Below are 20,302 nucleotides of genomic sequence, written 5' to 3'. Positions count from 1 at the left end.
TTGTCCTGGCACTGGTGGCCGGGGGAAAGAGGCCGATCCGCACTTGGCTGTGACCTTTCTGGGAGTTACAGAGAGCGATAAAGTCATCCCTGAGCCTCCTCTGCTCCAGCCTACAACACTCCCACCTTCCGCTACGCTACACGATCGATGAACATTTTTATATCCATATATTCACAAATTATTCAGTCTGTGCAGCGTGTTCTAAGGAATCCGTGGGTTTCCAGCGCGGCCCGGGGCTGCCCGGGCCCGCCCGCGGTCGCGGCCCTTGGGGCGGTGCGTCACTGCCGCGCGCCGGCGGCCGCCGAGGCCCCGCGCCAGGGGCGGGCCGGGGGCGGGGACGGCGCCGCGTCAGAGCGGGGAAACGAAAGCGGCGGCAGCGGCCTCACGTCCTCTCTCACCGCGCCCCGGGAGCCCGAGCCCCTCGCAGCCGGAACCCTTCGGAGCCTGCCGCGCTTTCGCCGTGAGTGCCGCCCGCTCCAGCGCGGCGCTGTCCGCCGACCCCGGTCGTGTGCGGGTCAGCGCGGGGCGCGGCCGCGGCGGCTCCCGCGGTCTCCCCGCTGCCCGCGCTCCGCCGGCGGGGGGGTCTCGGCTCGGCCTGTGGGACCGGGGCTGCGCGGCGGGCGGGGTGACGGCCGCGAGGGGCAGGGAAGGCAGCGGAGCTGGTGAAGGGTTCGGAGGGTAAGGACTGTGCGGATCGGCTGAGGGAGCTGGGGGTGTTTAGCCTGGAGAAAATGAGGCTCAGGAGACACCTTATCGCTCTCTGCAACCCCCGGAAGGAGGGTGTAGCCGGGGGGGTTCGCCCCTTCTCCAGGCAACCAGGACAAGAGGACGCAGCCTCAGGCTGCACCAGGGGAGGTTTAGGCTGGACATCAGGAGGGATTTCTCCACAGAAGATGTGATTAGACCTTGGAGTGAACAGCCCAGTGAAGTGGTGGAGTCACCATCCCTGGAGATGTTCAGGGAAAGACTGGACGTGGCACTTACTGCCATTGCCTGGTTCCCATGGTGGTGTTCCTTCGTGGGTTGGGGTCCATGACCTCAGAGGTCTTTTCCAACCTAAACCATTCTGTGGGAGGCCGGTGGGGCGGTGCAAGGGGGCTGGTTGGGGATGTGGAGGGGCTTTCCCTCCTACCTGCGGGGCTCCTGAGAGACCGGGTGTCCCTAACTTGTGCCTAATTTTGCATGGTTTGAAATTTGTCGGGAAGACAGGTGTGCTGAGGGACCCTTAGTGGGATTTGGAGGGTGGGGGTCTCGGTAGGGAGCTGGCAGGAGTGAGCTGAGAGTGTTGGCCTCTCATTTGGCTCTCTCAGCAGAAATATAGAATGGTTGGTTTGTTAGAGATAAACAAGGGTAAAAAACAAAACCTTCAATTGAGGCAAGAGCACATAAAGGTGAGCTGTCATTAAGAGAACTTCTGCTGGAAGGGAGAAGATTTCTTAGCCATAGTGCAGTGAGATTGTGGGATCATTTTGTAGTCAGAGTTGTGGGGGTAAAGAAAGGATTTGGCCTTAAGCTGTTTGTGGAAATAAGTTTGATAACTAAAGGTTTGAATTGGTGACCTGGGGCATCTTTTATAGCCCAGCAATCCTGTGTACAATAATAAACACTAATCAAGGTGCAGTTTAATTTTTTTTTTCAGTTGCAAGGAGGTTTTAGCACTTTTGCCTTTATACTTTTCCCTTTCTTTGCTTGCTGTCTTCTGCAAACCTTCCATCTTAAGCATTAGACCGTTCTCTGAGTTTATGCAAAATTTATCAGCCACATCCAGAAGCTGGATATTTTGCCAGTGATTCCTGGTGAAAAACACAACTGCACACGCAACTTGAGCACACATATTTAATGAAGTTTTGTTATAGAGGTTGTGCAGAAAAGCTCCTTTATTAATTAAGATTTGCAGGTGAGGTCAGAGTTGTTTGGAGTCTTGTGAGAAATTTCATGGTTCCACCTTGCATAATCTCTGTTAGATGGATCTGACATTTTTTCAGTTTGTTTGGATAAAATGAATCTTTGATTCAGTGGTAGTAATGAACTGCCATATATTTAAGTTATTTAGCTGTCTACATCTGGGTTGACTTAATCTACTTGCATTTGGGGATAAGTAGGTTGTAGAAGTGATTTAAAATTCATCAGTTATAGGGGAATTTCCATATCAGTTTCCCATTTGATTAGTTAGACTAGATGCTTACAAAGGTGAGTTCAAAAGAAGCTAACACTTTTACCTGAAGACATTTAAGTTGAAAAGCCTAATACTGAAGAGCATAAAATGATCTATGCCACCATGCTGCTGTGCATTACAGAAAGTTATGTTTAATGTTTGCCAAGTGTGATCTTCTTCTTTTAGCATTTCAGGAAAACATGAAGAGAAGGACAGAACCCGAATTTAGCAGCCCCCAAAATAAGCAGAAGAAGAGGATAGAAGACTTGGGATTAACCCTCAGTTCTACTTCAGATGATGAAAATCAATTCAGTAATCATACTACTCAAGGTAAGGTTGGAGGTCTGGAATGTGCTGCTGCAGGGGATGTAAATAATAACCAGGAATTGAACCTACATCTCCTGAATCCTAAATCCTGATTGATATCCTGAACTTCAAGGGTATACTCTCTCTTTAGGAAAAAGGCTACATTATTTCTTTTCACAACCTTGGATTGGTGTGAATTCTTTTAGGCTTTTTAAAAATCTTATGTAAACCTTTTAATCTGGGAATTGTGTGAATTCAGACGTAGAAAACTGGATTTGGATCATGACGTGCATGATCCAAGGCTCTAAACATTCTTGTCATATTGCTCTTTTCAGTCTCAGCAGTTATTTCTGGTTTGGAAGCTCAGTACTCAGGCGTTGTGGGTGTTACACCATAAAGAAGCATCATAATTTTGTTTAAAAAGGAAGTAAGAAACCAGTAGTCTTACCACATTTCTGCAGATGGGAGAAATTGAGATGAATACAATGGAGCCATTTGGTTGGGGCTTCTACTTTGTAGGACCATCTCTTATGCTGGCTCAGTGTGACTTTGCCAGGGGACAGAGTTGTGAGAGCTCACAGGTATTTCTTTTCAGAAAGAGCCTTTTCAGAGTTAACTCATTGCCTACTTTTTCTTGGAGTGTGCTGTCTCACCTGGAGCTGGGATATACCACAGATGAGGCACGTGACCCCCACAATTGGTGTTGTTGTTGTGGGGCACTCTAAACTCTCCCAAGGTGGTACTTCAGTTTGCCTCACTGTGTGCCTGCTGTGTCAGAGTCTTGGGATTTTTTCATGGTCATGAAGTGTTCAAGTGCCTGAACACATAAAGAAGCTTTCCCTTGTGAAAATGGAAGGGGTGTGTGTGGAAGATGAGGGGGTTGGTGTGGGAGTAGCTGTAGTTGCAGGGTATGTATAGTGTGTGTACCTGTCTGAGGAGGCCAGAGGTGCAGCAGGTGGGAGCTGGGGTAGGGAATGCTCTGTGCACAGCTAAAAAACTGAAGTTTTTTTCATTTCCCCCCCCCCCTTTTTGATTATTGAGTTCATACATGAATCAAAATAGGCTGTAAGCCTTAGTGTTTAAGAAACAAATTGATACAGTTCAGCAACAATATTATGGGTTCAGTTAATTGTTTATTACTCTATTACACCCATTGTGGTTTCTAATGAAAGAAGGGAGGTTGGGGAAAGAAGTGATTTAAGACATGCTAAGCCATGCTCAGCTGAGCATGGCTTAGCATATTTTAAAAACAAAAAGAGTTGTGAAGTGACTCCATTGTAACTTATGCAGTAGGTAATTGTGTTTAAGGCACTTTAAGTGTCTAGCAAATAAGACAGGTAGCAGTTAGCAAAAAGTTAAAAAGCAGGTATGAAGCTGTGTACTGAAGAAGCAGAAAGCAGTAACTGACCCTAAAGCCAAAATCCTTTGTGAGTGTGTTCTTAGGTAAAAGCTCTGTGAAAGAAACAGGAATATATCTTGTGATAGATATTTGAAAATTGAGATGGGTACAGAATGTTGCAAACACAGGTTGAATCATAGCCTTCCTTTTTGGAGCTGGAAGCCTCAAATGTTCATACTGTAAAACTTTAATGTAGTAGTTATGTGGGGACACAAGTCCTGAATCTTAAAAACTGATTGCTCAGCAACAAGCACTGAGGACACATTGAAAGGGTTTTAACTACAGTTATATATTTTACAGTAGTGTCTTTCATTTTTACTTCACTTTCTTGTAATGGCCTTTTTTTGCTGATTTTCAGTTGTGTCCTGTTACTTCACTGATGCTCAGTTTTCCAGAACAGGAAAATACAGAGATCTGTGAGTTGAGAGAGAAATAGCCTGTGCTTTGTCTTAAATTAGACAAATCTAAGAAAATTTAAATCCTTCTTTTTAAGTATTTTAATATCTTTTGGGGTTTTTCAACACTTCTGTGGAACTAAATTATTCCTTCTTAAGAGAAAAACAGAAAAAGATCAACTCTGCTAACAATCTTCTGTGTTTTATGTCAGGAGAACTTTTGTAGTTCAACTTCCCCTATTTGTACAAACCAGCACAAAATTATTTCTAGCCCTTGGCAAACAAGGGAGCTCAAGAGGCCGAGGGCTAACTCAGAGCAAGGCTTTGCCTGCTGTGAATTGCTGCTCCTGTAGTCTGTATGAATTAGCTGGAGTAAGAAACTTGTGCCACTGCTTCATCCTCATAGTGATATTACCCCAGGAAAACCAGAAGGACTCATTGGATTGTAGGGCCTCCCTGGGCACCCAGCTGGTACAGAGCAGGCTGAGACAAATGAGACTGCCATGATTCCTGCCCAGATCCCAGTTACATCGTGCCTGGAGCCAGTAGATTTGGGCATTTCACAGCTGGAGAGTAGCAATGAGGACTATACAGCTCACACAGGCCTAGGTTCTTATCAATAGATCCCAAGGTGGAACTGGGCACAGACAGAGCTTCTTTATTTGTGCCCATGAAGGTTCTGGTGCATCAGTTTCTGGTGAGGAAGGTTTATTTTGAGTGCTTGCTATGTGTGTTGATATTACCTTGACTGAACCATTGACTTAAGTTCTTCCTCAAACCTCTCTCATGGTATTTTTAAAAAGCTTGGTGTCCTGTGACCTCATCTTTCTTTTAAGTTCGTATGTATCTGTAAATTCTAGAGGTGAAAAACTGTCTCATTTGCTGTAGTGAACTTGGGAATCCTTGCTAGTTAACTGAAGTATAATAAATGTAGCTTTGTCTTCTTTCTGCAGTGTTGGCCATTTGGTAGATGCCTGTGTACTTGATGTGAGTTTCTGGCTAAGTTAGGGATGGATTTGCACTTGTAGTTAGATAGGATATGTAAGAAAACTCAAAATATTTCATCAGGGTGTAATTGTCACTATTCTCATGAGAGAATCCCTGTGGCCCTTCTCAGCTCCTCAGGATCATTGCAAAGGTCAGGCACACCACAGTACTATTGTGGTCATGCTGTGACCAGCCCTCTGTGGGGCCTGGAATCCATGGGGTCAGAGAAGCTGTGTGTTTCCCTGAGGCAGCAGGGAAGATAACCAAGTGCTGGTTGCACAGGGTGTGTTATATTGCACCTGTAATTCATTATATTAATTCCTGTAATACATTTGAGATACTGAAGTGTCCTCTGTATGTGTTCAGAGGATTTAATGAGTCTCACTATATTCTAATGTGATTACTGAGATGTCTTTCTTCCATTTTATTTTTATTTTCATTCTCACTTTTTTGTTTGTTTTCAGAATCTTCCAGTAGCACCAGTGGCTCTGACAGTGAGGGTGATGAAAAAAGACCAGTCTTCAGCAATGAGTTCAAACAAGACTCTCTTGTGGAGGGTACTTCATCTCGCTACTCAATGTATAACAGTGTCTCCCAAAAGCTGATGGTAGGTCAAAATAGTTTTGGACCAAACTATTAAGAGCTGATGAGAGCAAAGTGAAAAGACCAGTTTGTTATAAAAAATACTTTGATTCTGATCCATTTTGTAGCAGGGTTCTCTGTCTTGTATTTCCTTACTGTTTTGTACATACATGAAATTGACTGCATCCCCGTGTTTTGTTATTGTTCTCTTATTGCTAAAATTTACTGAGAGAAAACCTGAAAAACTAGCAGATAATGAACATAGTTCTTTTAACCTAAGAGATGTGTATGTGTTTCAGGTGCAATGTCTTGCATTCCTCCTCTGAGTTACGTGAAGTTTTAACTGGTACTTGAAATGCATCTGAATGCATGTTCACAACAAAGAATATCATCACAACATGAATTTTTTTCTATACCAATGTCTTTTTTTATGAACCATTCATGCTTACTGAACCCTGTGATGAATGGCTCCAGGCTCCTCACTACTTTTCTCTCTGAGCAAGCTCTTCCCGCATTACTGAGCCTTTTGCTGTCATTTCAAGCATCATTCTTCAGATCTAGTTGTTTTGTATCCTGCCTCAGTGAAGTGAACTCACTCGAAAGTCCTGAAAGCTGCAATTGAGATTAAAAATGCTCAGTGCCTTTAAGTCACTTCAGGGCAATGTGCCATTTTCTGCACTACTCTTTGACCTCAGCAGCAGTACAGAAACTCGAGTCCACTTTTCTCAGAGTGCTCCCTTTGCTCCTTTTATAGGCCAAGATGGGCTTCCGGGAAGGAGAAGGTCTGGGAAAATATGGCCAAGGCAGGAAAGATATTGTTGAGGCCTCCAATCAGAAGGGAAGGAGAGGCTTTGGCCTGACCCTCAAAGGATTTGATGGGGAGCTCAATATTGATTGGCAGGATGAGCCCGAGGTAAGTACTTTCTGTTTTAAGCCATTTCTCTTGTTGTGTTCAGCAAAAACTGGGTGAAAGAATGTGTAAACTGTGTTTTTTCTTGGCAGCTGTCTCTTTTCCAGTGTCTATAAACTGTACTTTGAGTACTAGACTTCTGTTCTGCCTTGAGTAACGGACTCTAATAAAGGGGAATGTGGTGAGGGTTTTTTTTTTTTTTTTTTTTTTTTTTTTTTGTGGTGGAGGTGTTTGAGGTTGTTTTTTTATTTTAAAAATAAATAAGACATGTTTTAGTCCAGGAGGAAAAAACTCTACAGTTTTGGTAGAAAAAACTCTACAGTTTTCTACACCATGACTTGGTGCTGAAGTCATGGCATAACCCCTTATGCTAGCATTGGGAGGCAAACTTTTGGGGAGCAATTAGTTTTTATATTTTTCTGGTAAAAACATCTTTGGCTCTTCCCATGACTTGTGTTTGCAGCCTAGTGCCTATGAGAAGGTGGACTGGTGCCCTGAGTGTACCACAGAGATCCCAGATGCTCAGGAGCTGAAGGAGTGGATGACTGTGGGGAAGGTAATTTTGTATGTCTTGATACTTACCAGCCTAAGATAAAGCAGGATACTCAGCCTGGGCCAGTTGCCCTGTCAAATAGCTGTAGAATAGCATGAACTCTGAACAACCTCTTGAGGTTGCTGGTTTAGCTTCCTATCTAAAGCAGATCCAGCTAGATCTGATCAGGTTGCTCAAGGCCTTGTTTTATGGAATTTTGAGTATTTTCAAGGATGGAAGCTTTACAGCCTGTTTGGGCATCTATTCAGTGTTTGACAACCCGGTGGACAAAAGAAACTTTACATATGGCTAATTGGCATTTTTTTAATGTGGCTTTTATCCATTGTTTCTTGTCATGTCTCTGTACATCTCTAGGAGCCTAGGTCAATCTTTTCTGCCTCCTGTTAGGGACTTGTCCCATTGTTAGGTACAGCAATAGGATCTCCCTTTCTGCATTCTGAACAAACTGTTCTCAGCTTTTTCTCATATACCAGGTACTTTTTGACCCTTGTCATTTTGCTGGCCCTTTTGCTGCTTTTGTTCCAGTGTGTCCATTCTTATACTGGGGAGTGCTTAAACTGGATATAGTGTTTCATATGTGATCTCAAGATGCCTAACACGGGAGAAAATTCCTCAGCCTATTTGCCACACTGCTGCTGATACAGCCTAGTGTGTGATTGGCAGCCTTCATGCATTATTGGTACATGCTGCATTCTGAAATGACAATATCCTGCTTGCTAATTGCTCCCTGTGCTCTTGTCCTGTTGCAGAGGAAGTTGATGATTGAAGATGAAACAGAGTTCTGTAATGAAGAGCTTTTACATAATGTCCTGCAGTGCAAGGTGAGCCCCTCTTTAGAGAGGAACTGAAGTTTTGGGGAAGCAAGTGAATAAATAATTAAAGAGGATTGAGTAGTTAGGTAATTGACAAGAACTCAGAATGCCCTCTGTCACCTCGATGTCACTGGGATGACCTAGCATCCTTTGTTTTACTATCTCTTCAGCAGCCAGTTTTGAATCTCAGCCTTCTGAGAGATTTTCTTGGTATAACTGCAGCTGGCAGCTAAGCCCCTGCAGCTGCTCACTCAATCTCCCACCAGCAGGATTGGGGAGAGTATGGGACGGGTAAAAGTGAAGAAAAGTCATAGGTTTAGATAAAGGCAATTTAATAAGTAAAGCAAAAGCCACTCAATGGAAGGAAAGCAAAAAAAGGAATTAATTCAAGGAATTAATTCACTACTTGCCATGGGCAAGGTGTTCAGCCATCTATCTTCAGGAGAGCAGGGCTCCATCAGATGCAGGGCTTACTTGGGAAGACAAAACCCTAACTCTCAATGTCCTTGGCTGCTTCCTCCTTCCCCCAGCCTTATATAGTGAGCATTATGGGGTATGGTATGGAATATCTGTTTGGGCAGTTGGAGTCACCTGTCCCAGGTATGTCCCCTCCAAACTCCACAAGAATGCATTCCTCACTTCTTGCTGGCAGGGTGGTATGAGGATCAGAAAAGGACTTAATGATGCTCAAAAGCTGCTCAGAAGTAACAAAAACATCTCTGTGTTATCAACACTGTTACCATCACAAATCCAAAATGTATCTTAATACTAGCTAATATGAAACTGCTACTATGAAACAAATTAACTCCACCCCAGCCAAACCAGCTCTAAGAGGAAAGATAGCAGTCACCCGCCCTTAGGCCAACTGAAAGGCTGAAGGCTTGACTAAACTAAGGAAATGAGCTGCCCTTCTTTTCTTGTCTGTTCAGTCTTTCCTCCTAGATTTTATCATGCCCTTGTATACTGCAATAGAGTGTGTGTTTATATATGTGAAAGAAATACTTTAGGCTGGGACTGCTTTTGATGTGGCTAACCATGTCATCAGGCTCTGGAGCTATCAGTACAGAATTTGTCAGTGTTATTAAATTTGCTTAAGAGCTGAGGTGGCTTAGAAGAAGAGCAAATATCATTATGAGACAGAAAACCATTTTGTATTGGTGAACCAAATCCTGCATGGAGTTTGCTGTCTAAGGAGAGAGAAGCAAGAAGATAAGAAATGCTGATGCCTGCCTATCCCTCCAGCCAGTGCCAGGTCCAGAGCTTTGTTTCTGTTTGTGCAGAGTGTATTTGATGAGCTGGATGGAGAAGAAATGCGTCGAGCACGAACAAGGTCTAACCCCTATGAGATGATCCGTGGAGCTTTCTTCCTGAACAGGTTTGTAGAATGTGTGGTACTGCAGTCCCTTCCCATGTATGCCCATTTGCAGCTGAGGGAGCCAAGGATGAAACTTATCAAGGCCCTGTTTATGTGTTCACAGGGCTGCGATGAAGATGGCAAATATGGACCATGTCTTTGACTACATGTTTACAAACCCTAAGGACAGCCAAGGGGTGAGTTCCTCTCACTTTCAGACAGCAGTGCTTTCTCAGAGAATGTGGAAGATGGCAAGAAAAGAGAATCTTTAGGATACTAGCTGGGAAAACAGGTCCTCGAAAGATTCCTCTGAGCAGTGTAGTTTATGATGTATGTGGTTTGACTGATGGGAGCTGTTACGGGTCAGAAGAATTTCCTCAGTTTCCTTTTGCAGGTGCCTTTGATAAAGGAGTATGATGCAGAGCTGCTCTACTTTGCTGATGTGTGTGCTGGTCCCGGAGGCTTCTCTGAATATGTCTTGTGGAGGCGCAAGTGGCATGCCAAAGGATTTGGCATGACCTTGAAAGGACCAAATGATTTTAAACTGGAGGATTTCTATTCTGCTTCCAGTGAGCTCTTTGAGCCTTATTATGGTATGTAGTGCACCCATGAGTGTTACCTGATGTTTTTGCTCATGCTGCAGCCTCTGTATTAGTGGCAGGACTGGTATTGATACCAGCAGGGGGATCTAGGAGAAGCCTAGGGAAGCATTTTGCAAGGTAGAAGCAGGCTGTCATTGGAGAAAAGGGTTGAGGTTGGTGAGCTTGCATATCAAGAAATTTTTCTGAAAATTAATTTTCATTTTTTCAAAATCATTTACATTTCTTACCAGTCTGACCTGGGAATATATTTCATTGTAGCAATTGATATTTGAGTTCTTTGCTTATCTGAACATTATAGAGTGCTTAAAGATTGCTTGGCAATGTTCATCTCACATCACTGATCTCAGCCTGAAACAGTGAATGAGATGACTTGTCATAGAATCATAGAATTGTGTGGATTGAAAGGGACCTAAAATTATCTAGCACCAACCCCCCTGCTGTGAATAGGGACACCTTCCAAGGGACCAGATTGCTCAAAGCCCCATCCAAGCTGGCTTATGAACAGAGACTGGACATCCACAATGTTCTGGGCAATGTGTCCCAGTGACTCATCACTCTGAGTAAAGAATTTCTTGTTAATGTCTATTTTAAACGTGCTCTATTTCAGTTTAAAGCCATTATGCATTATTCTATCACTATATGCCCTGATAAAAAGTCCCTTCCCATCTTTACTGTAGCCCACTTTAGATACTGAAGGGTGCTTGGACTTCCTAGAGCCTTCTCTTCTCTAGGCTAAACTGCCTCAGTGTTCTCAATCTATCCTTATGGGAGAGGTGCTCCAGCCTCCTGATGTGCCCAAAGATCTATTAGCAGAGCGTTAGACACCTCATTTACCCAACTGTCAGCATGTTTCTGTATCAGACCTTCCTAGCTGTGTTCTCATAATTGATTGTGGGCTCTTAGTAAAGATAAATAAAACAGATTTGGGCTAGAGGCTGTACCTGAATCACTGTGACTAAATGAGCTGCTTAACCCAAGGAAGTTTGTTATTTTAACATGTTTTACCTAGCATTGAGAAAGACTGAACAGGTGTACACAGACAATTGCTGCATCTCATCTCATGCATAGTAACTAGTTAATCTTGGTGATGTGTTTGAGCCCTCTGTCTGCCTTGCCTTTAGGACTAGGAGGGGAAATGCAAGGATTGCTAGTATTTGTGCTTCTTATTTCAGACTATATTAAAGAAACTGGAAGGTGACTGTCGTGTAGAGCAGAGAGCTTGCTTTTCTGTTGTTGTGCTTTGTGTGGGTTTTTTCCTCTCCACCACTTACTCATGTTGGCTGCCCCTCTTGACACCTGACTGAGCTCTTCATAGAGAATGGTTAGTAGCACTTAAGGATTAGATCTTAGTTAAAGTGAAGGTTCATGGCAAGGGCAGCAAGGCAGATAAACACCTTGGTTGCAGTGTTTGGATCTTCATAGTTCACAGCAAACTGGTGTTACAGAGAGGAGGAGATACCTGGAGAAATTAATAGCCCAATGATTTTGATTAATTTTCTTGATCCCTTTCTGTTATGCTATAAAGTCAGTGTATAGTGAGGTGTGTACTGACTAATGGGAAGGAAGTAGCCTGGCATGATATTTCTGTTGTGAAGAATGGTAAAAAATTCCAGTGTCACTTCACTTATTGACAGGATAATTGTGAGGAATTTGGTTATCAAAACCATATCATGCATCCTGATCTCTTCTGCTTTCTAGTCCTCCAGCTGAGGTGATAGAATCTGTAGTTGTAGAAGATTTACAGGGTCTAATACTAAATAGAAGTTCAGGCTTACTTGAGGCACAACTTGTGAGCTCTAGAATGCACCTTAGCTCAGCTTTCTAAAACAGCAGCTGGGAGACAGTGTAGCTCTTTTAAAGAGCCACAGAGGAAAACTGTATGAGTATTTGTGCACAAATCCTACATCTCTTTCCCTACTCCCTTTGTAAACTTGTTCACAGTTTTTTTGGGGGGGTTTGCTTTTTTAAAGCTCAAATTACACTGTGCTTGAAAATAGACTATTATGTTTCTTTGGAATGATTTGAATTCTTAGTAGTAGGTTACAAATGCAAATATAAAGAGTTTTGCCTTGTCTGTAATAACATGTTTTTAACAGGTGAACTGTGCAGTGAAGTTGAATCTTACATTTTCATTAGGTTCAGCTATGTGCCACTCCTGCTTGGATGAGAATATTATGTTGTCATATAGTCTTCATTTGTCTTGTGCTGAGGCTGATGTACAACTCATCATTTGAGCATGGTTATTGTATGGTCTTGTTTCAGTCCCCCAGCCACTCAATCTGAATAATTTTTCTGAATTAAAAAGCATCTTTGGTGGTGAACAAGGGACTTTGTAATGTTTATTCCACCTATCAAGGTCTTTGTAATTTCTGACTAAATGTTGATTGAATACAATAGATCATCTGCACGTACTGATCTTTTATTTGTACTTGCAAATGTATTATTGATTGTCTCCTTTTTTTTCTTTAGGAGAGGGTGGGATTGATGGAGACGGAGACATCACTCGATCAGAGAACATTACTGCTTTCCAGAATTTTGTTTTGGACAATACTGATCACAAGGGAGTGCATTTCTTAATGGCTGATGGGGTTGGTTAATTTCTTTTTCTTCCTGCACTAAAAAAAGCCTGACAAAACTGACACCTTTGTCTGCATGCAATAGGGTGTTTGACATGTGTAGCTACAATATGAAATTGTACAAGCCTTGCCATTAAAATTCCTAGTGCTGATTCTTCTACTTTAAACAAACAGAAATGATCATGATTCCATTATTTAGTTCCTCAGAATCCTTTCCTTGACCACCAGATTTGTGGTGATACTAACCACATGCTATTCACTTTGCAGGGTTTCTCAGTGGAGGGCCAGGAGAATCTGCAAGAAATCCTGAGCAAACAGCTCATGCTTTGCCAGTTCCTCACAGCGCTGTCCATTGTCCGGACAGGTATGTTCTGTCCATTGACCTTCCTCCTTCTCTAAGGTGTCTATGGCACTGGGGAACGTTGCTGTACAATTTTTATTAGTGCCTTGAAGTCTGCTCTGCCATGAGTTGCACAGAATTGAATGTGTATGCATGAGTCCTGAGGTGGTTGTCACAAAGCTAAGAGATGTGGCGAGAAAAATAAACTAACCTGTTGTGATAACTGGGCAGTCTACCTGAGATTTATGGCACTAGCTGGACCAACTTCCTCAATATCCCAGCTGATTGGAGCTGAGTAGTGTTTATCCAATTCTTTCTTTCCTCTAGCTTTTCTCCTTTAAATCTGTCATCTGTGGGATAAGAACTAATGATGCCTTACTCTGTCTTAGTGCACCTCATGGTTGGTAAATGATGGACCTTACACTGAGTTTAGTTAGCCTTTGGCACTGATATAGAAGACAAATTGTAACAAATTGATAATTTGTATCTTATGCCCGATGTTTAGAGGAACCTGAGGCAATGATCTACTAAAGAGTAGTCTCAAATGTGATGTGATAAAAGGGGCAGCTTTCTTTAAGTCTTTCCTACATGGGTAGATGATAGTTCTGTAAAAATGATAATAGTTCTGCCTGCTTTTTGCTTGGGGAAATTGGGAATCTTGTTTGAAGGAGAGGGGCAACACAGACTCTTTTCTCTCTAGATGGCAAGTTGTTCTGTTTAGGTAACATCTATTAGTCTTTTCCTCTAGTCTGAGGTTCCTTGTTGCATATATCGGGGCTCCTCTTCCCTGGAGGCTTTGGGATGGCATACTGCCAGGCTGTAGGGCACAGTCTGGGCCTGGAAGGGAAGGATGGGGGCAGATGGGAGGTTTGCTTGTGAGACAGCCTACATACCAGTTAGATTCTTGCCAAGGGAATGCATTTCTCTCTTTGCTGTAGAGACATGGGGAAGGTGTTTCATGAAGTCTTGCTGGCCCACTTCATAACTGTGTTTGGGATGCTGTTTAATTGCACAAAAACTCTGTTACTAGTTCTACAGAAGCATTGAGGTGCTCAGTATCACCTTATTTCCTTATTATCTGCTGGCATCAAGGTACTTCCTCTTTTTTTTTTTACAGGAGGACATTTTGTCTGCAAAACCTTTGACCTGTTTACTCCATTCAGTGTGGGTCTTGTTTATCTGCTGTATTGCTGCTTTGAGAGAATTTGCATCTTTAAACCTGTGACAAGCCGCCCTGCTAACTCGGAGAGGTGAGATGCTTGAGCATGAGGGTCTACTAAAGAGAGCAATCCTCTAAATACAGTGATAGATGGATTTGGGTAAGCTTAGCGGAGGCTTTGTGACCTGCCTCAATTAGCAGGTGTCTTGGAGGAGGAAACATTTTAGATGTTTGGTAAATTACAGACAAGGTAGAGATGATATTTGCCAAATTACTGTTATGGGAAGGAAGCTATGGAACTGGGTATGTAACAGATCTTGTTTTGCCTGAAACAACTATGGTTTCAGTGAAGCCAGAGGATATATGAGAGGTTGGACAGGAGCTGGCGCTGCGTGCTCACAGCCCAGAAAGCCAGTTGTATCCTGGGTTGCTTCCAAAGCAGCATGGCCAGCAGGATTAGGAAAGGGACTGTGCCCTGCTACTCTGCTCTGGTGAGACCTATCCTGCAGTGCTGCATCCAGCTCTGGGGTCCCCAGCACAAGGAAGGATATGCACCTGTTGGAGCAAGTCCCGAGGAGGAAAACCAACATGATTTCAACGATGGAGCACATTTCCTATGAGGAAAGACTGAGAATTGGGATTGTTCAGCCTGGAAAAGAGAAGGCTTAGGGGTGGCCTAACTGGGGCCTTCCAGGACTTGAAGGTACTGGATGATCTTTAAGATCCCTTCCAACCCAAACCACTCTATGATTATGTGATATTATCTGTGTTTTCATTGTATCTGTCAATTTTAGCAGAATTGATTTACTACTTGGGAGAGATATGTGGGGGGTTTTCATAGGGTTGCATTTCCTTGTCTTTCCAGAGCTTAGAAAATGTACGATGACTCAGTGATAGGTCAGTTCGCATCTTCCTAAGGATATTCAGGAGGAAAGAGTTCCTGGGGTTTGGGAAGCTCTCCTTTAAATGGGAGTGTGGCAGAAAAGTTGGCTGTGTGAAGGAACTGATGTCTGTGCCTTGCTGTGCAGGTACGTGGTGTGCAAAGGCCTGAAGTCAGGCATTGAGGATGTGCGGGATTACCTGTTCACAGTGAACATCAGACTCAACCAGCTGCGCAATTCCGACGTGGATGTGAATCTTATCGTCCCGCTGAACGTGATCAAAGACAACCAGGACTTCTACAATTACATTGTCCAATCCAATGAAAAGTGAGTTACTGTGGGTGATGAAGGCTGCTGGCTGTAGGCAGATTAATTTAGCATGGCTTCCTTGTGTAACTTCCTGCATTCATGGAAGTGCTTGTTGATGCTGCCACACTGCTCTGCTTTTGTTCCCTGAGAGGCTGAGCAGAGCAGGGGTCTCTGTGCAGCCAGAAATTCTGTATTGCTGTTAGTGACTGTTTGGCCTCAGAGAACTGTGTAGAAAAGAAAGTACTGCCTAATTTGTTCCAGTGATCTTCCTGTCAGTTTGAATCATGTTGGCTAAGATCCCTCATTGCTCTGTGAATCAGACTGGCTTCCCCCTGTTGTCCCAGCACTCTTTCTTGTTTTGAACAGTAGAACAATGTTGGTGGTGATTAATTTGCTCCCTGACAAAAACTTTTCTTCTCTTTTAGCCACTGCAAAGTTCAGATAAAGGCACTAGCCAAAATCCGTGCCTTTGTTCAAGACACGTGAGTATATTCCTCTGCCTTTTGGAGAAGACTGAATTAACCTACTATTAATGAATTGTTTTGCCCTTATTAAATAAGTTATTGATTTGAGTTGGTACTTGTCTTGGCCTTTGGAGCCAGGAAAGTGAAAAGTGCTTTTAGGTAGCTCAGTTTGTGTCTCCACCTGAGTTACTTGCAGAGATGTGTGGGTGGCTGGAGGAGTCCTGAAAACTGATGGTCTATTATCACCCTTGTCGAGAAAGCTTCCATGCACTGGATGATTTCCAGTTACCATAAGTGAGCTTGCTTCTTACCAGGAATGTAAGCAGAAAAGTAACTTGCAGCTGGTATTTTCAATTCAACAGTAACCATCCAAGTTGAGTGTGGGTCATAGCTGTTCATCTTTCCAGGGGCAATTCAAAACATCTATGTTACACACCTAGAATTACCTAAAGTTTGATGTTAATTGCTTGCATAAAAATAAAGCCATTGCAATGTTTCCCTGCTATGACTTTTCTGCTCAGGTGTTATCCAGACATAATATGGGGTAGAAAGTTGAGAGAATATGGTAGTTAAAAATTGTCTTAGAGCTGATTCTACCTTGAAACTGTAATTTGTATGGCCTTCAGCAGGTTTTCACTGTTATTTTTAAGTAGGTCTGTGTACCCAGATCTTGGAGATTAGCATAAGTTTGTACAAATACATAACTTAGTGAAAATATTTATACCCAGTGGTACTTTCATGGAATGAAGGGATGGCTGATAGTCAGTAGTGCAAACCATGAAACAAAGCTAAACACAGGAACTGGAGGGTGGAGAGGGAAGGCAGCAGCCTCTTTCATACAACCCTTTGTGGAGCAGTTCATGTTTGTTGTTCTCAAGCCAGATGCTGAAAGTTCCAGATTTTAAAAGGCTGGGATATAAAATGCTGCAAGATCAAGGAGGTTTCACCATCTTTAACAGTTTGCTGTCTTTCTTTAGAACGCTGGTTGAGCCGCGGCAGGCTGAAATCCGAAAGGAGTGTCTCCAGCTATGGGGGGTAAGTAAGGGGTCAAGCAGGCAAATTGTGAAGGTGTCCTTGCTACAGTGAAACAAGAGTGGAGCTGCAGTAAAGATAGGACTTTCTAGACGGAGGTTCAATATCTTGTCTTGTGGGAAAGTCAGAAAGCGTTTCAAGCTGTTGTGTAATCAAACAGGTTGTCCCTGATTTATTGTGTATGGCTTAACTGAGCAGGCTTCTTTGCAGTTGTGAATATTTCATTGCACACAGAATGAACTCAGCACCTAGATCCCAAGCAGCAGAGCTTTCTAAAAGGTCTTGTTTTATGAGTCTGCAGTTTTCCTAAGCTTTTGACTGCAGTGAGGCCATAGATATGGCAGTTAGTTTCACAGGCTGATGGTGTGTCTTTGATGAAAGGATATTTCATCAAAACATGCATGATATCAGAGGTTTAGACGAAATCTTTCTGGAGCTGCTGGTTGGTTTCTGTGAGATGTGGCATGCCTACATTAAATTTGCAAAACATGTGAGACATTTTATTTGCCACATGACATCTCTTCTTCATCTTGAATCCCAAGAGCAGGAGTTTCAGGGGCAGAATGTCCTGTCATATATTGAAACCAGAAATGTTCCTTTCAATGTGCCAGAGAATTAGCACCCAGTATCAATTGTTTGAATTTGTTTTCAGATTCCTGATCAGGCTCGTGTTGCTCCTTCATCTTCAGATCCCAAGTCCAAGTTCTTTGAGCTGATTCAGGTGAGAGCTTGCCTAGAATCCTTTCATACAAATATAACTTTTTTTTCATATTGGAATTAAGAGATGAAGAAGCTAGTCCTGGATTATTGCTTCATGTAGAAGTTATGTTTACCTGCGTGTTGATGTGTCTATCTTGCCTTTTCCATATTTTGCTCTTTAGGGCACAGACATTGATACCTTCAGTTACAAACCCACTCCTCTGAATTCCAGCACACTGGAAAAAATTCGCCAAGTGTTAGATTACCGGTGTATGGTGTCTGGAAGTGAGCAGAAGTTCCTCTTGGGGTTAGGGGTAAGTGCTAAGAACAGCCTGGGAGTCTTGCTGATTAATTTCAGTGCTACTATTCTGCCTTGCCGTTTCATCCCATCTTTTTCTGCCCTTAAAGGCCTAAAAGAATCTCATCAGTAGTACCTGAGACTGCTAGTTATTTATGTTTCTTTCTCCTGATGTCACTGCCTTTCACACTAATTAACCCTTTTTCTGTAATCTCAGCCTACATAGAGACCTGCACTCCTGCTAGTGTCTCTAATTATCTTCACTGTCCTTTTAAAGGTGTTCTATTTCTGCTTCTTTGTGTGGGTGTGAAAAGTCACTGGTAGATTAGAATTGGTGTTTTTGTTCCTTTGCTGTAGAGGTTAAATTCTTCCTTAAAACTTATGACAAAGAAACTGCCTGTGACAGCCTAGGACAAAAAGATTCTCTGAGGATTGCTCTGCAGTTAGAGGTCTCTTCTCCACCCCTGCCCTCAGGAAGCTTTGGCTGAATCTGACTCTGTCTTTATGCACAGAAATCACAGATCTACACCTGGGGTGGTCGCCAGTCAGACCGCTGGACAAAGCTGGATTTGAAAACTGAGCTGCCACGAGATACTCTTCTCTCTGTGGAGATTGTTCATGAGCTGAAAGGAGAGGTAGGAACCTACTCTCTCTTACCATTTTGCTACAAAGAGCAGTTTTACTTAATCTCTGTACGATACTGCAGAATAAATGTTCCATCTGTGCCGGGTACAAGGTGGGCTTTTTTTGTATAAGATCTTTAGAGTAACTATTTTGGATTAAGTTCTTTCTGTCCAGTCCTAGAAATATGAGCCTTCAACATTGTTTTGAAAACACTCTGGACCTGATGTGTTGCTGTTCTAAGTGGAGCTGCACAAGATGCTGCCACCATGACTTCATGTGTCTGTGGCTCTGTGGGTACATAACTGCTCAGTAGTGACTGCAGGCTACGGGGAGAAGATCCTCGGGGTATATTTACAGTGTAAAGTGAAAAATCCCAGGTGCCTGGGAAGTTTCCCTGTCCTCTTGCACCTCAAGCAAGGATACTGTAATGTGCTGGGCTTTGTGATACCTGATAAGGCACAGATAGCTGGTGATGGCAGCTGTGCTCCTGCCCTTTCTCCCTCCCATAAGACAGAACTGGGTATTTGAGATGCACCAGTTCTTGGAGGATGCCATGTTCCTGTAAAATGGGCAGCAGGGAATTTGTGTGTTTCTAATACCTGGAAAGGTGCCTTCTTGCTAGAAGAGATGTCCTGTCAAAAAACAAGCTATAAATCAAAGCTGAAATATCAACAGTGTGAATAATCAATCTCTGTATTGCTGTCCTTAGGGGAAAGCCCAGAGAAAAATCAGTGCCATCCACATCCTTGATGTCTTGGTGCTGAATGGCAATGATGTCCGAACGCAGCATTTCAACCAGAGGTATGTAGGTTCTGGAGAAGCTTTTTTCTGTACGTGTCTAGGAGTGACTGGGAAACAGTGTCCAGACAAAAAGCAGAATGCTGAGCATGGGGAGACATGTGCATTCAGCTGAAACACTGCTATAAAGATGAACTGGGAATGAAGCTGCTCTGAGCTGAAGTACATACAGGCTTTTCCTTGGTGTATGAGGGCAGCTCTAGCTTCTTTCTTAGCTTAGGGTGAGCCAGGTATGGCTGAGGTAAACTGATCATTCTGGGAATATATGAGCTGAGAGAGAAGGAACAAGCCCCTCTGTTTCCTTCTTCAGGGACATGTCTGCTAATCCTGCTAGCCTGATAAATATATCAGTGGTCAACAGCATGAGGACTAAGAGAGTAAGTTATGGAGACTCATTTGTAATGGATAATAGGCAGTATCACTGGGCACTGAATTGGAAGGGTGGAGTGAAGAGAAGTCTTGCTAGACCCATTTGCCTAGCAGTCTGCATGTCCTGAGTTGTCAAATCACTTACTCTGTTGAAGCTGTTCCCTCCCTGCTGTGCCAAAGGCCCTGTTAACTTGCTGGGTTCTGTTTCCCTGTTCGTTCAGGATTCGGCTGGCAGAGAAGTTTGTCAAAGCTGTTTCCAAACCCAGCCGGCCGGACATGAACCCCATCCGGTGAGTGACACCTCCTTCCCTCAGCCTTGGTGTCAGTGTGTGGAGGACATGAAGGGGAGTTAAGTTTCAGGCTGAAATTCATTGTTCTGGTATGTTCTTTGGAAAGAGGCTAAAAGCTTTTAGTACATTTAAGGTAAATATTGTTAATGGAGAAGTTGTGCCCTTCTTTCACATGTCAAACAGTCACATTTTCATCGTAGGTGGATTGGCTGCTGTTGATTCCAAGTATGTGTGATTGTAGGTCTAGTACCCAGTGAGCTTAATCATTGCAAAGAATTCTGTCCTTGTCTGCCCTGAAGGGTCAGCAGCAGTACAGTGATGCTGACTGTTAGCAAATGCAGGACTGACCAGCGTCTCTGAGGGCAAGGCTTTAGTTACAACCCCCAGGAAAGTTCCTGACAAAGGGTT

The 20,302-nt window shown here is 43.2% G+C and overlaps 1 protein-coding gene across 2 annotated transcripts in view; it reads left to right on the top strand.

Annotated features, from left to right (window-relative positions):
* The first annotated feature begins 301 nt into the window (after positions 1-301).
* CMTR1 (cap methyltransferase 1) overlaps positions 302-20,302 on the top strand; it is a 26,956-nt gene continuing 6,955 nt past the window's right edge. Inside the window, exons 1-20 of one of the 2 annotated variants that reach the window (XM_074538630.1) lie at positions 302-460; positions 2,342-2,485; positions 5,707-5,849; positions 6,579-6,737; positions 7,198-7,290; positions 8,037-8,108; positions 9,380-9,474; positions 9,578-9,650; positions 9,848-10,046; positions 12,525-12,643; positions 12,899-12,995; positions 14,089-14,221; positions 15,159-15,338; positions 15,746-15,802; positions 16,762-16,819; positions 17,469-17,537; positions 17,698-17,829; positions 18,326-18,448; positions 19,147-19,238; positions 19,826-19,894. In XM_074538630.1, coding sequence (XP_074394731.1) covers positions 2,356-2,485; positions 5,707-5,849; positions 6,579-6,737; positions 7,198-7,290; positions 8,037-8,108; positions 9,380-9,474; positions 9,578-9,650; positions 9,848-10,046; positions 12,525-12,643; positions 12,899-12,995; positions 14,089-14,221; positions 15,159-15,338; positions 15,746-15,802; positions 16,762-16,819; positions 17,469-17,537; positions 17,698-17,829; positions 18,326-18,448; positions 19,147-19,238; positions 19,826-19,894 — 2,093 coding nt within the window. In that variant the 5' untranslated portion in view covers positions 302-460; positions 2,342-2,355. Of the gene's footprint in view, positions 679-2,341; positions 2,486-5,706; positions 5,850-6,578; positions 6,738-7,197; positions 7,291-8,036; positions 8,109-9,379; positions 9,475-9,577; positions 9,651-9,847; positions 10,047-12,524; positions 12,644-12,898; positions 12,996-14,088; positions 14,222-15,158; positions 15,339-15,745; positions 15,803-16,761; positions 16,820-17,468; positions 17,538-17,697; positions 17,830-18,325; positions 18,449-19,146; positions 19,239-19,825; positions 19,895-20,302 lie in introns of both variants that reach the window. The other variant, XM_005489682.3, reaches the window with a different exon arrangement.

The sequence above is a fragment of the Zonotrichia albicollis genome, chromosome 3, assembly GCF_047830755.1.
Source record: "Zonotrichia albicollis isolate bZonAlb1 chromosome 3, bZonAlb1.hap1, whole genome shotgun sequence".
Taxonomy (NCBI): Eukaryota; Metazoa; Chordata; class Aves; order Passeriformes; family Passerellidae; genus Zonotrichia; species Zonotrichia albicollis.
This window is presented reverse-complemented; position numbering and strand designations above follow the sequence as displayed.